The sequence below is a fragment of the Eleginops maclovinus genome, chromosome 19 (assembly GCF_036324505.1).
Source record: "Eleginops maclovinus isolate JMC-PN-2008 ecotype Puerto Natales chromosome 19, JC_Emac_rtc_rv5, whole genome shotgun sequence".
NCBI classification, from domain to species: domain Eukaryota; kingdom Metazoa; phylum Chordata; class Actinopteri; order Perciformes; family Eleginopidae; genus Eleginops; species Eleginops maclovinus.
The window spans coordinates 8,103,589-8,118,362 of NC_086367.1; the positions used below are offsets into that span (position 1 = coordinate 8,103,589).

The 14,774-nt window shown below is 39.0% G+C and overlaps 2 protein-coding genes across 2 annotated transcripts; both read left to right on the forward strand.

Moving 5' to 3' along the window:
• The first annotated feature begins 2,365 nt into the window (after positions 1–2,365).
• LOC134881694 (potassium channel subfamily K member 16-like) lies at positions 2,366–4,358 on the forward strand. The gene is made up of 5 exons (XM_063909211.1): positions 2,366–2,578; positions 2,956–3,070; positions 3,153–3,319; positions 3,751–3,919; positions 4,110–4,358. Exons 1-5 carry the CDS (start codon positions 2,366–2,368, stop codon positions 4,316–4,318), a joined length of 873 nt encoding a protein of 290 aa, XP_063765281.1. The 3' UTR covers positions 4,319–4,358.
• Positions 4,359–5,472: 1,114 nt separating this feature from the next.
• On the forward strand, positions 5,473–9,937 carry kcnk17 (potassium channel, subfamily K, member 17). The gene is made up of 5 exons (XM_063909210.1): positions 5,473–5,739; positions 7,501–7,615; positions 7,811–7,977; positions 8,089–8,257; positions 8,795–9,937. The coding sequence occupies exons 1-5, from the start codon at positions 5,524–5,526 to the stop codon at positions 9,043–9,045; spliced, it is 918 nt and encodes a 305-aa protein (XP_063765280.1). The 5' UTR covers positions 5,473–5,523; the 3' UTR covers positions 9,046–9,937.
• Positions 9,938–14,774: the final 4,837 nt, after the last annotated feature.

Genomic DNA, 14,774 nt, shown 5'->3' on the forward strand with positions numbered 1-14,774 from the left:
GACACACTGACTCATAAAGGATGAGTTGTTCGGGACCTGGTAACAGCTGATCTGCCTGTTCTTTTTGCTGTGGCAACTTACAGTTTCGTGAGCTTCCTGATCTAAGAAATAGCTAGTGCCATATTTTCTTTCTATCACCACTGATGGTAAATCTCTTTCTTGTTGATCTTCCGTTACAGTTACTCTCTTGCAAATTTCAGTTGTAGAAGGGCTGCTCTTCCTGTGTAATTCAACTGGAAAATGTCCCAGGTAAATGAATTTCCTTAAGCACTTCCTCATAACCTTCAGCCATCAAGGGTATAAGGAAAACGAACCGGTTGGTTGCGTCATTGATTACAATCCTATGTGAATTAGTAGTAGAAATCTATTCCAAATGGCACATACTGCACAAGTAACTTATTCTGCCTTCAAATACAAACCTTTATTATCAAGCATTCTTCAGTATAGAAGCAAATAATATGTAGCGGTTTTACTAATGGCTCATAAAGCCTTACAGTATCTGTGATTAATGCTATTTAGGAACACAGGGAGGTGGAGCATGCACTGAGCAGAAGGCAGGTAAACACACTGAGGGCCTGCAGTGTGTGCAAGGCTTCCTTTAGATGCTTTATTTGAAATTCAAATAGGGTCACTAACTTTTCTTTGCATGGACTAGTGATTATTTCGTATTGAGCTGAATGAGCATCTAAGGGTTCTTACATTAAGATAGATCAACTATTAGCAATTTTACAAGCATTTTTAGCATTTGCGAGTGTTATATCATGACATTCACTTTATCTGTCAAACATCAGCCAGTTTTAAAATCACCACATTCTGTCCAGTCAGAGCTCTTGCTACTCACTTACCACACCAGCAGAAAGCCTGTGAACATCGGAACAAAAGCTGTTTGCATGGCTTTGCGTTGATTTGTTTGACAGATGACACGCAGCTGCAAAATTTGCATCTAGTTGCCTTGGAGAAATAGCCCTCTTCAGTCAAGTCATGATATCTGTTATTCTCTCAGACACATCACTGACTTTTTTTACCCTAATTGATTTCCTTTAATTATAAGAAACAATTGGCAAGGCAAGTTTATGCCTTTGTTTTTGAATGACCTCTGAAGTGGGCACTAAAGTCAATTGAGTGGCATTTTTTATGCTGGCATGTGACATGCCTTTTGTTATAATTTTGTAACACAATATTTTGGTTTCTCTGATGGAGTATAATATTGCCAGTAACCCAAAACACAAGAAAACTAATATATTACAGGAAGCACAAGTGTATTTCAATTCTATATAAACGTTCTTTGTGTGTTTTCATTGAAGGTCTATGTACTTCCTGCTATAACCCACATTATTACTTTAACAGTTTTTAGGCTTGTTTTTACGTGATATGTTACCTTACATAAAACATGCTCAGTTTACTCACCAATGACAACCTCCAGATGGTGAGTTTAATCATGTCTGCAGCATTGGCAATACAAATAAGGCTGCAATATGTAATGTGATTTATAGCTGTCGTAGAAATCCAACTCTTAACTATATGCTTGCTTCATCCGTACTCCACCCCAAATGGGACTTTGGGACAACTGACCGAACAGAGCATAACTGAATGTTTCTATGATAATTCTAGCTGTAGTTATTGGCATCTACTCTAAAGTCATAAAATGTTTTTCTTACGTCCTCTGAGGCATTTTAAACATGCCAGATTACTAAACACTGCAGCAATAAAACCCCATTAAGTTCTCTCATGACACAGCTTTGAACTCTTTGGTTCATGGCACTCAGTCAAGTAGGACTTTCTACACCTCTCCAAAATTCAACAGAAATAAAGTAAATTCAGTTGTTGTTTGAAATGTTCCCGATAAAAGTATTCCCCACCATGCAGAATGTTATAGAAAGGCTCCGCTATCATTGGGTGCTCAGACAACCACCAGCAGTGTGGTAAAACATTAACTTTTGTTCTGCTGACAAGACGCTGCCAACGCTTCCTTATTAGTGGAAACAGTTGAAAGTGTATGTGTGTGTGTCCAGATGTCACACTAATGGAGAAGAGGAGTTTAATCGTTACCCAAGCAACCCATAAATCAAAGCCCAGCATCCCTGACCAATCACAGAAGGAGCATCGAGTCGAGATGTTCTACCTTTGGATGATTATCCAGTTAGAGCTGTCACCCCATGACATCAAATATCCGCCATTTCTAGCTTTGTCTCGCTTTCTACAATTCCGTCTTTTGGAGAAGAAGGCCCATATTTGCAGCAATGGAGGTCATCTTTTGGGAACTACTCATGAGATCTGCATATTTCATTAAGACTTTGATTGTCAAACCTTTCTGAAGCGATTAACCTCTAAGTTTGAGCATCAGTGTTTGGGTCCATTCTGGTTGATGGCGAGGTTCCAGTTGGTGCGGTTCAAAGTCAGCTGGACAGCAGTTTTTACTGTGGCCCACTTCACGTACCTGCTGGTGGGGGCCACCATCTTCCAGATACTGGAGCGGGAGGCTGAGAGCAACAACCGGAACCATTTCCAACTGGAGAAGTTACATTTCTTGGCAAACTACACCTGCCTGGATGGACCAGCCTTGGAGAAGTTTGTTCAGGTTTTGTAACAATTCTGACATTTATAAAAACATTGACAGCGTTAGGGTTTCTTAAATGTAACAGGAACATTTTCAAATATAATTACATAAGGCAAATATAGATTTTGCCATATAAGACCAAATTTTGTTTTTGTTTTTTTTTTATAAAAGATTGTGACATACATGGTTTGTCTTTATCAATGAAGAGTACATTTTACAATATAATCAAATACTTTGTACCAGATATTTTAAGAGACCAATTGTATTATTAGGTTGTGTGCACAGTAATAAATGGTGTTACAGTAACCTGTCCTAAAAAACAATAAGTAGGTCATGATCCAAGATATCACTCCTTTTTTATTACTACTATATAACTACTTTTTTGTGTGTTTTTGCAGGTGATTTTGGATGCCTGGGAGAAGGGAGTGAACCCCTCAGGCAACTCAACAAACCCCAGCAACTGGGATTTCAGTAGCTCCTTCTTTTTTGCAGGCACAGTAGTCACAACTATAGGTGAACATCTTTAAGTATTCACTATTTTAACTGGTTGATTTAAAAAAGAGCATATAATGACAAATCTTTGCCTTGTCCACAGGCTATGGGAACCTCTCCCCCAGCACTGTATCTGGTCAGGTGTTTTGTGTGTTTTATGCATTGTGTGGAATCCCACTGAACCTGGCCTTCCTCAAACAGCTGGGGAAGTGTCTCACTATCCATCTGGGTCGACTCGAGAAGGGAATGGTCTCAGTTGTTCCACACAAGGTACTGACGCGTTAGCCAATACCCATTAGATCATCAAAATGAACAGAGGTCATTGTCCATATATTGATCGATTTGTCGATGACAGAAAGATTGACGAAAAGTCGGTAACAATTAAGTGAGTGGCTTAAACCGCCCAGGTCACTACATGAATACAAGTTCCGTCCCACATGAGAGTAGATGTGTTATATCATGATATGTTTCCATTAACCGTGTACAATATATGTCTATATAAGTTGATATACACTACCATATATTGTACACTGTTAATATATTGAACAATATATTGTCAGGGAAAAATCTAATGTGGTTGCTCACAGATCCATGATACTTTTCTTTTCACCTAACAGGGTTTATCACAGCAGTATGAAAGCAAAAGGTGACTTTGTAATGCCCAAACTATGCCTATGGATTTCCCTTGTTTTTTCCTATAGCAAACAGTTGAGGCTCTGGCAGTGAGCTTGTTCTTCATCACTGGCAGTCTGCTGTTTTTAGTCATCCCTCCTCTGCTGTTCAGTTACGTGGAAGGCTGGTCGTTTGGCGAGGGCTTCTATTTCACCTTCATTACCCTCAGCACCATTGGTTTTGGAGATTATGTGGTGGGTGAGTAGAGAGAAGGCAAACAAGCACTAATGTGGTGGAAAGTCCACAGCGGTCACCTCTGTTGGATAAGAGTGCCTTTTAATTCTTTGAGGCAAATACTGTGACATTTCAATGAATAAACCATACTACCTAATGGTTCTTACTGTGATGTTCAAGCATGTTCTGACACTGTCATTTCCATTGTATGTAGGAACTGACCCAGGCAAAGAGTACATCTCTCTATACCGTAGCCTTGCCGGCATATGGATCATCTTTGCCTTGGCTTGGCTCGCCCTTATCCTCAACATGGGAGCCAGAACAATGGAGCATGCAATTGGCCTTACTCATCCAGGCTTTAAGAAACAAAAGGAGGAAGAGGACGTGTCCTCAAGTACGATAGAAGACACGTCAAAGATATGACATGTCTACATGTAATATACACTAGGTAGAACATATTTTGTGTGACTGTTTTCTTTACATATTGTGGGACATTAAAAACTGTTTTTGTAAGATATTTGCCCTCGCATATGTACTCCTTCTTTAAATGCTTTACTTTCCTTGTCCTGAGGTTGGTTTAATATATTATAATGCCTAAACAACTGCTGAAGGCCTGAACTAATCTAAGTTAGAATTACACTACAGAATTCAGGACACATTTCTAAACATTTACTTACTATGTAAAAAGAATAAATGTTGAAAGCAACAAATATTTGTGCTCTTAGTTTTCAATAGACAACCATGATTTAACCTTCTTCCTGATTGTTAGTTTTGTATCATTTAAATACATGAATTAAATTAAATATTGGATTTTTTTTTCATTTCGTAATTTGATGAACAGGAGGCTAAGGTAAAAGACTCAATATGAAAAGTGTTTTGCCTCATGTTTGGAATCCTGTAATGTTTTCCTCAAAACGTGATGAAATGTTTATCTATTTTTCTAGCAGTCTTGTTTGAGTTCTTCTGTTTTTTATCCAACTGCATTATTAGACTGTATTAATGTCACATGGTGCACATTTCTAAATGTAAGGCACTTGTGTAACATCCTTTAAGTCCACATGTGCGATTATGTACTGATGGTCATCTCTAGTGCATTGAGCATGGAGGGCTATCTTAAACAAACACATCTAGATGATGGTATGAGGTGACCCGAGTGGTCCCAGAAAGGCAGCCCGATGACAGGAAGAGGGCTTTTACTTCTCACACTTTTAAAAATATTTTACCCAAAATGGCTGTTAGCAGAGTAAAAACTGCGACTTTTTGCTTAAACCAGTAAGAGAACTGATATATTGGTCAATATAATGTAAACATAAATGGTCATGGAGATTGTGCCCATCCCCTAGAAACTATTTTGAAATGCCCCTTGCCGTTGCGTCACAATCTCAACCAAACAATGGCTTATTTTGGCCAGAAACGCCAACATTTGACCTTACCCTTAGTCAAAAGCGCAATGTGTGCTGGTTTCTCACCCTGTAGATTTGCATGGCAGGCCATTGGAGTGACTGAAACAGCAGCTGAAGGTTAATTTGCCTGCAATGTAAGAAAAGAGAGAAAAAAAAGCAGGTTAACACTCACTCCTTCAAGACAGCGAGCTTGCCTGGATTTAAGTGTTCTAGCAGGGAGCCAAGATGGGAATAAAGGAAATGCTGAACTGGGCGAGGGTGCCCTCCATCCTCCTGCTCGGGCTGGTTTATGTGGCCTATGTGCTGATCGGCGGTGTTGTTTTCTGGAAAATGGAGGGAGATCTTGGCAAGAAAGACATCAGTCAGCTACTCTTGAACAAAAAGACGCTGCTTCTGAGGTACACCTGTCTGAACCAAGAAGGTCTGGAGGAAGTAGCTGAGGTGAGGTGCAGGAAATCGACAGAGGCAATACAGTTATGGGTTTTGGCACATTACACTCAGGCACTCATTTTTGCCCCGGATATTTTTAAATGCAAATGTGAGGGGAATATTTCACAGCTAATTTATACTTGTAACCCAACAGTATCTGTATCTTTTGTATATGTTTTCAAAGGAGACCACTGGATTTACATAGTGACCACAAATCAATCAATCGTGCATCTAACAAATTAACAGTTCCACCCTTCAACTTCACAAAGGATATTGTTATAGTTGTTTTCCATGATTCTTTATACATAGCATACAGTTGATACATCTTGTTGTCTATCCTCATGTTTCAGTTTTCACCTTGACTCCTGTGTAGTAGCCAAATAAACTACTTTTACTGATAACTGGGGGGATAATTTAACAGTACCTGGACCATTTGCCATACAGGGCTTAAAACAGAAACAACTGCCACCATAAACAGTGGCAATCAAGAGCTATTCGCAAACACTCGTAGGTTCTTCTATGCAAATACCAGCTAAACCAGCCTTTCAGCACTCAACTTTCAACGCAAAAAGTTATGGAATCTTGCAATCTTTTCCTTGGAGAGTAATTTTGGACATAACAAATTCTAGAGAAAGGCATGTCCTATTGTGTACTATTTTCCAGAGAAATAAGAGGAACAACTGAGACTGAAAATGCTGCGAAGTCACGTGAGACAAGGGCCATTTCTCTGAAATTTGCATTTTGTTTTTGTAGCATGCAACAGAGGTGATTTGTGTGCATCACCAGTTCAGTAGACTACCCATAAAAGCATTAAGGTGCAATACATTCAACTTAGTCAGTTTCTTCTGAAGTTAACTGTCACTTACATATTTGCGATTAGGATGTAACAAAGTAAAAAGTAAATGTATTACGTTAAACAGAAACTCCACGCTAATACCATCATCAGCCTGCTCTTGTTCATGCCTGCACTTCATAGGCTTGAGCGAGCATCCGAGGCATTGGCCAAAACAGTAGCTACGTACTATGATATTAAGCTTTAATTAAAATAATGATACTATTTGTAATTACTATATCTAATGTTATGTAATGGTATGTGGACCATTGGCCCCATGATATTAGCTATAGCTTGCTGTTTGTCAATTTATTTCTTAACTAACGTAACAAAGCAACTGACAGCAGTTCCATGCAATGTGGCTAAGTAACAGCTAGCTGGCTAAACATAGTTAGGTTACTTTTGGTTAAATCACGCTTTTTCATACCACTTATGTTGCTATAATGCATCATGTGAACCAGCAGATTTTTTTTGCCAAGCCTCTAAACTGAACTCAAATCTTTCTAGCAATAACGTCAGTGAGAAGGCATGCTAAGGTTAGCAAGCTAGCAACTTAACTACACTGCACGGACTTGACCTTGTTTGTTTCGAGACTGTAGCTGGTAATTTGCAAACAGTAAGCTACTCATTGCCACCCATTATTTAACATTTAGAATAATACTTAGATTACAAAGCCTAAGGTCTTACAATGTATTTATTTTTGAGCAATTTCCCATACCGGTGTAGAACTCAAGACTTTTATCATAATATATGCTCTGCCTGACACAAGGCTTGGAAAGGTTTTCATTATGTTATGCTGACAACTGTGATGCTTCATAGAGAACCTTAGGAATGTGTAGTAATATGTTCAGGGCGTGACATTATTGTGAATCATAAGGGCTGCAATTGTTTTAGTTAAGTTTGACATTTTCCCTGGTTTGTCATTTTCTTATTAATTTCAGGTTGTTCAAGCAGCGTCCAAGGTGGGACTTAGTTTGAAAGGCAACTATACCTCGGATGGCTTCTGGAAGTTCACCAGCTCAGCTGTGTTTGCTGCCACTGTGGTCACAACTATAGGTTAGACAACACTGGAAGTCAATTTGAATCATACTCCATGACAAAACCATTAGCCAGAGTTTTAACCTTGTGTTGTGATATCTAACACAAGATATTTCATTGTTTAGATTTTCAATGTTTCAATGTGACTGGATTTATTATGATAATGAACCCTAAATGAGTTAAATAAGACACTAACAGCTTACAGTTTTGCAGGTTATGGGAACATGAGTCCAAGCTCAACTGCTGGCCAGATATTCTGTGTGTTCTTCGCACTATTTGGTATCCCACTCAACTTGGTGGTGCTCAACAGGGTGGGCAAGTACATCCTTGCTATAGAGAGGAACGTCTCTGACTTCCTTGAGGGGAAGACCAAGCGAAGGGTGAGGACATTATTTTTTGAATATCAGATCACTATGGAAATATTTGTTCTACACATTTTAGGTAGTAATTATTCTTCATACCTCAATTCTCCCTCCCGCATCTCTCTGCAGACGTGTACCCGCTTTTTTGTCCACCTGGTGTCTTACCTGTGTGGAGCAGTGCTCTTCTTTGTTGTGCCCATGGTTGTGTTCCAACTGCAGGAGGGCTGGACCTTCTCCCAGGCCATTTACTACTGCTTCATCACCCTCAGCACCATCGGCTTTGGAGACTTCGTGGCAGGTACAGAAAATGTACTGTATGAGTGAAGGAACAGCCCATTAATCAGCAGAAAATAGCAATGGTCCGATCTTTGGTGGCAACATTAACTTTCCTATTAGCTGCCTATTTTCTTGGGTTTTTATATATACAATATTGTTTTTATCATTATGCATCACTAGGGTTGTTTTTTTGTATCATTTGTAAGCTGCAATTTATAATGAATTTGCCTTCATAATGAGCGTGGTATTTATTTTGGTTTAAGTATTTGGGTATTTTTCAAATTTTGGAAGTTCAACCTCTTATAATAAGTCAGTAACAAACTGTGTATGCAAATTACAGACACTCTGACTATTTGGTTTATTTCCCAGACTTTTAAAAATATTGATATTATGATAAACAAACTGGCAAAAGTTACAATTCTAAAGATGAATAAATATTTGGCTGATGTTTAACCAGTATCATAAAATAATAGTAATGTACTATTTTATGGTAGTTTTTTAACAGAGGAACTTATTTTTAAAGGGATGCAGGAGAGTTAACTGAGTGTTTCCTTTACAGACAGTAATCCAGACAAAGTTTACCCAGATTGGTACAGCGTCCTCATGGCCTCCTGGATCTTCTTCGGTCTGGCCTGGCTCGCCCTCCTCATCAACCACTCCATCGACATCCTTGAGCGGCTCAACACGCACTTCAAAATGCGGTGGGGTGGTCAGAAGCCAGAGGAGGAGCCTGGCAGTGCAGAGGGAGAAAACCCAGACACACAGGTGGAGGAGGAAGAGGAGAACAAGAAGCCTCCAATAATTCAGTAAAAAAAAAGGTGACGATTTCAGAAAGCTTAACTTAGTTATAGTCTGTAAATCAGGACACGGAAAACAGACGTAAACTATTGGATAATGTTGAGCCATGGCAGGGTGTGTGTGTATGTGTTTGTACATGTGCATGTGTGTGTGTTATAAGACTGTAAATGTTGGGAGTGTGATACTGCTGCTAAATTATTGACTCATTTTTGTTGAGTGAGGGTTTTTTTCCCCACATTGTAAATATGTGACTCATTATTGAGTGCTTGTTAATGTACTTGATTTGAAAAAAACTCTGGGATAAGTGTAAGGATACTAGGTCAACACTTACTTTGCTCCATGTATATGTCTATGGGTTAGTGGTCAGGATAAACTGCAGTCAGTGTTATCTGTTGCTCTTGTGTGTTGCTAATGACCACAAACCAAGTCATTTGCAAACTTCGAGTAGCAATTTGCATTTGACTGTGTGAGGGATAGAATAGCCCATGCACCACCTATTGACTGTTGATGCCCAAAATAAAGACTTCTGTCAACTAATAATATCTTAATGTACCAAATCCAATTATACTAGTATATTGAAACCAGATTAGTGTTTTAAATGTGTACTTTAGGGAAGCCCATAAATGCTGAGATTATCTTTGCATCCACTAGGTGTCGTTGCAATACTAGTGGAGAAGTCAAGCCAGAGGAAAAGCAGCAAACACTCACTGTATGTCAATGTATACTGTAATAATATAGACTTACCATATAAATCACATCCTCACAGTCAATGTATTCATACTCTTCATATGTTTCTGTCTCAGTGTATCAGCTCTTAACAAAATATATCATGCAACTTCTGTTGAATTTAATGTATTTTCCTTATTGCATAATTAAATAAAAGTGTACAGTCGTGATTTAAATATTCAGTGTTTGTGTGTGTTTTTTCTTTCATGCATACTTCTCTTGACAGTGGCCCACACTGTGATAGCAGGACATAAGGGCGCAGACGAGGGTCAAATATCACAGAGCAAGTCAGTGAGTAGGAGTGAATGACAAAGACAGACGGCGAGCGGCGGGAAGAGAGAGTGGAAAATGCTGAGGAGATGGATAGTGAAACAAGGAAAATAAAGTAGGTGAGGAATGGGAGATATTTGAGGGGAAGAGCAAAAAAAGTCCAGACAGCAAAGGACAAGGAAGAATTTCTCCTTTCTCTTCTGCTATATAATATGGATAGTGGGAATTATAAAGTGAGAGTGACACCACGTTGTACAAAAAAAACGCCACATACCTGTTTGGCCACGGTTCAATGAGGACTCAGCATGTGTGAGAAGACTGGTGCCTCGTCCTATTTTTGTCCAACCGACCACTGGTGAAGTCTGCACACCGTCCACAATGAGACAACATAAACAATCCATAGACTGGATCGTCTATGTTGTCATTTTATTGTGTTGCTTATTCTGTACACACGGCATCTATTGCTCCTCTGTCTGTCCTGGCAGAGGGGTTCTTCCTCTGTTGCTCTCCACAAGGTTTCTTCCTTTTTTTCCCTCATTGATTTCGGGACCTTTTCCTTGTACACTGCAAGTGTCTCAGGACAGGGGGTTGTCTATACTTTAGAGATTGTAAAGCCCTCTGAGACAAATGTCTTATTTGGAATTGTGGGATATAAAGATAACATTTGATTGAGAAGGTTCTGAAAAAAACATGCGACTATTTGTAATATATCTATATTTGATTTACCAAAGGGACACTACCAGAAACATTGGTCTGCAAATGTTGCATTGGGATCAAAACTGGTACCAAATTGGAGCCGTAAAGATTATTTATGCTTATTATCAAATTCATGCTTTTGTTCTGGATGTGTACTACAACATGTGTTCCTGCTTTATTGTTAGAAAAAAAACATGATTGTTCTTTTCCTGTCTTCCCTAATAAACTGTATTCACCCTCTGCTGAAATGCTCCGTTTTGGGGCCTGTCTCTTTAAGGCATACTCCATAGCAAAAGTTAGTTTTTAATATTATGTGCTCTTTAAGAGATATGTATAGCATCTATGTTCCTATGGCTTAATAAAAGCCTCCCTCAGAATGCATGGTATAATCGTGTTTTACGTTTGATAGATTAAAAAATAAGCTTCAATGGTACAGCTGTTTAGGGAAATAACTGAGCCTTTTTATGTCTTGGACCAGTTTTTAGTGATTCAAATGTTCAGCAGTAACTGACCATAATAGGGAGGATTTGTTGGGAATAATAAAAAACCTTCTTTCCAACAGGCTGTTGCCCATGTTACAAAGGATAAAGGCATGACTCACTGAAAGATGATCTTATGCACCCTCCAGGTGAATTCAGTTACATTGTGAGGATTTTTCTCATGGAAGTTTATCAAACTAGGCTTCTCTGAAAGACAGCAACAACAGTATGTTGAAAAACAGAACAATTGACATTTAACATTCTCAAAATGAAGACTAGAGTGTCAAAAATATTAGAAATACCAGGGTGTGTCTGCTTGTGCATGTTTCACGTTACTGTGTGTATGCAAAACTGTGCAGCAGCTGCAACTGAAAGCGTTATATAGTCTCCACTGGAAACATTTAGGGTTCAACCATACCAACAATCAGTACAGCAAAAACAGCTTTCAATATCTAGATATGTGCAATGTTCAATGCAAAAGAATATCTTTTTCTTTTTTTTTAAAGCATGTGTTCCACAAACAAACAGGAAACAACATACTGTACATTGTCACATGCACAAGCGCAGAAACGTGAATGGAACAACATTACGGTTATACTTTCAGCTTAAGTTATTTGTTTCTACAGGAAGCATGCCAAACTGCTAAAACAGTGTGCACAAGTGATTGATGTTTTAATGTTCTACAAATATTACACTATGTGCTTTAGCATTAGTGACTTAAGCCAGCCTTTGCTTATAATTTACCGTCAGTCACTTTGTTTGAAATCCATTAGTCTTCTTGGAGTGCAAATAAGGAGGCATATTCACCACTGGTGACATTAAAGGCTTCATGTTACTATAAACTACAACCATTCGGGGTTAATGTCATATGATATAAAGCTAATCCATTTATTTGGTACCAATGTACTGAAATTTGAATAATCAAAACAGAATGACGTCCTCTGTGTTTTCCCTAAACACTTTTTCCTCATGACGTTTTTTTCCAACAAAAGATGTGAAGAAGAATAAGGACATAGAGTCATTGATGTCTTTTGCTAAGAGATTTTGACTACACTAGGCTACAGATATTTTTCAAGCAACTTCATTTACAACTGAAAATGAATAAAGTCAATGCTCTACAACTCTAGAAGGAAATCCAGCCCAAAACAGGAATGAACCCTTAGAAGAGTGTTTTAAGTTTATCATTAGGATACCATTGCTAGCAGAGGCCGATGTTGTGGTGGTGTATCTCTTTAAGGAATTGTAGCACATAGGTAAAGTCCAGTGTAGCCTATACTAAAGGTGCTTAAAAAAGGAAACAGTGAACCTTTACATTTCAAACATTCAACTAGCTGTTATCATGGCGCCGACTAAGATACTTAGAGGTTATTATTAACTGTTCGACTGCAGCCCTGGTGGGGCAAGTTGCAAGCAGGAAGTGGAATGTTTAAAATGCAGGGAAGCTAAAGCTACTTTAGCTTTGACGCATTTGACAACGTTAGAGCCCTGCAGTTCCTTTATCATGTTTAAGGGATTTTCTGCACATGACCACTTTATATAGATTCAATTTAATGCTATTTAGATGTGGGTGTATTAGCAGGTCAAGTTTAAAAAGTTCTGTATTTGAACTGCCGGCTTGGAGGGTGAGACAATTTGATTTAAACTCATACCGTTGCAGTTAACTGCAGTCAGGTTTGAAATATTCAGTTTGAACCAATTTAACTCCTAGTCAGCAGCACCGACTTTCATCATCACATTTCTGTGGTTATTAATCATTGACGAGGACAAAACATCTGCTCTGAGTGTGTGGGTAAAACAGAAACAGCTACACCGAGATAACCATGGAAAAAGTGCAAAGAGTACAGTTAAAGAATATGAATTCACTAAATGCTTTAGTGGTAATAACAATTGCTCCTGGGGTAATAATTAAAAGGCGGATACAGTGCTGTGCAAATCTCAAAAATAATCAGTTGTCGCGTTCTTACACAACAGCCATGTCGAACAAGTAGCGGGTGTTGGGCCCCGGCTGTGGCGCAACTGGCTGGGGCACCTGCACCGTATGCCAGCGACCCGGGTTCGAATCCCGAACTGTGGTCCTTTCCGGATCCCACCCCGATTCTCTCTCCCACTTTCCTGTCACTCTCCACTGTCCTATCCGATTAAAGGCAAAAAGCCCCCAAAAAATATATTTAAAAAAAAAAAAAAGTAGGGGGTGTTGTCTCGCTTTTTATTCCAGGTTACCATCCATTTTATGTTTTAATTTAGGATCTATAAAACTGTTATGTTTGCCCTATGTGTGTCCTGCTTCATCTCATTGGACCTGAACTCCATGTTCTGGGCCAATAGTAGGAGAACATACACATCATGCCTCTAAAGTCCTGTGGTCATTTTCTATCTCATGCCACCTCCATAACCCAGTTTGGTCTGTATGTAACATTCTGGGTTAACCTCCCTTAAACTCCCCCATCTCTGACAGTTTAACCTCTCTGTTTGTATGCATTTCTTGACCTGATTTATTGACAGTCCTTGTTTGCTTTTCTTTACGAGGCATCAATTGCGCTTCACACAAATCCCAACAATCAAAAATAATCAGGTGGGCAGATAGGCTTCTTCTGAGTTAAACAAGATTAGGCAAGTGTTGCCACAAACTGCAAGATGTAGACAGAGAAGATAGCATGAGGGCAGATAAACTGATGGCCAAACAGACCAAATGGCTCTTTATGTGCAATACAATCTAAAGTTCAACATTTATTTCACTTGCCTTATCCCCTAATATTCCACCACAGCCTTCTCTGTCATTCTCTGATAACCTGCCGTTATATACTATGAGACACAAGGGAATGTCTAGAGGCTGAGAGGAGTGTGCTGAGTCACTGAAAAGATGGACATGTATCTGCCTGCAGTTGTTTGTCTGGTAAGGATCGTTTACATCATCACCTCCTCTGTGTTTTTGTCTTGACTCTTACGTCAGAGTCCCAAAACAAGGTGCAAAATGTGTCATGTTGAACATAAAAGTGCAGGATGTCTGCCCGCAAAAAGGGCCAATGCCACTCTCGAATGGTCTTACAAACAACAGGGCCGAGCAGGCAGATAAAAATCCCAGCAAGGCCACAGTGACCTGCCCAAAACACTGTGAAAGTTCACCTTCCCCTTAGCACTCTATTAACCTCACACTTAGCTTGATGTTCCCTTAGCTTTATGTTCTCTCAACCTCACTCTCCCTCAGCCCTGTGTTCTCTCAGTCCTATGCTCCCTCAGCCCCGTGTTCCAGTAGCTCAATGTTCCCTTAGCTTTATGTTCCGTCAGCCCCATGTTCTCTCAGCCCTGTGTTCCCTAAACCTCATGTTCCCTGTTATATCATTGTAAATTTGGTTAAATAATTGTATTCCATCGAACAGCTTTTTAAAGTATTCATCATATTTTACTCAAAAAAACTAAAATGATTAGAAATGGCATTTCATGGATAGAAATGTAAGATAGAATAGAATATTTCAAGCATTGCTGAAAATGCCGATATGTGAAAGAATTTTCTGAAAAGATGTTAAATGTTATATATTAAATTTGATTAATTCACACTTAATACAGTATTGA

What these genes read in the sequence shown, in the direction of transcription:
- kcnk17 (XM_063909210.1), top strand. Translation starts at nt 5,524, where the DNA reads ATGGGAATAAAGGAAATGCTGAACTGGGCGAGGGTGCCCTCCATCCTC. An exon ending in GTCTGGAGGAAGTAGCTGAG is followed by an intron (nt 5,740 to 7,500) that starts GTGAGGTGCAGG and finishes TATTAATTTCAG; the next exon opens with GTTGTTCAAGCAGCGTCCAA. An exon ending in CACTGTGGTCACAACTATAG is followed by an intron (nt 7,616 to 7,810) that starts GTTAGACAACAC and finishes ACAGTTTTGCAG; the next exon opens with GTTATGGGAACATGAGTCCA.
- LOC134881694 (XM_063909211.1), top strand. Translation starts at nt 2,366, where the DNA reads ATGGCGAGGTTCCAGTTGGTGCGGTTCAAAGTCAGCTGGACAGCAGTT. An exon ending in CCTTGGAGAAGTTTGTTCAG is followed by an intron (nt 2,579 to 2,955) that starts GTTTTGTAACAA and finishes GTGTTTTTGCAG; the next exon opens with GTGATTTTGGATGCCTGGGA. An exon ending in CACAGTAGTCACAACTATAG is followed by an intron (nt 3,071 to 3,152) that starts GTGAACATCTTT and finishes CCTTGTCCACAG; the next exon opens with GCTATGGGAACCTCTCCCCC.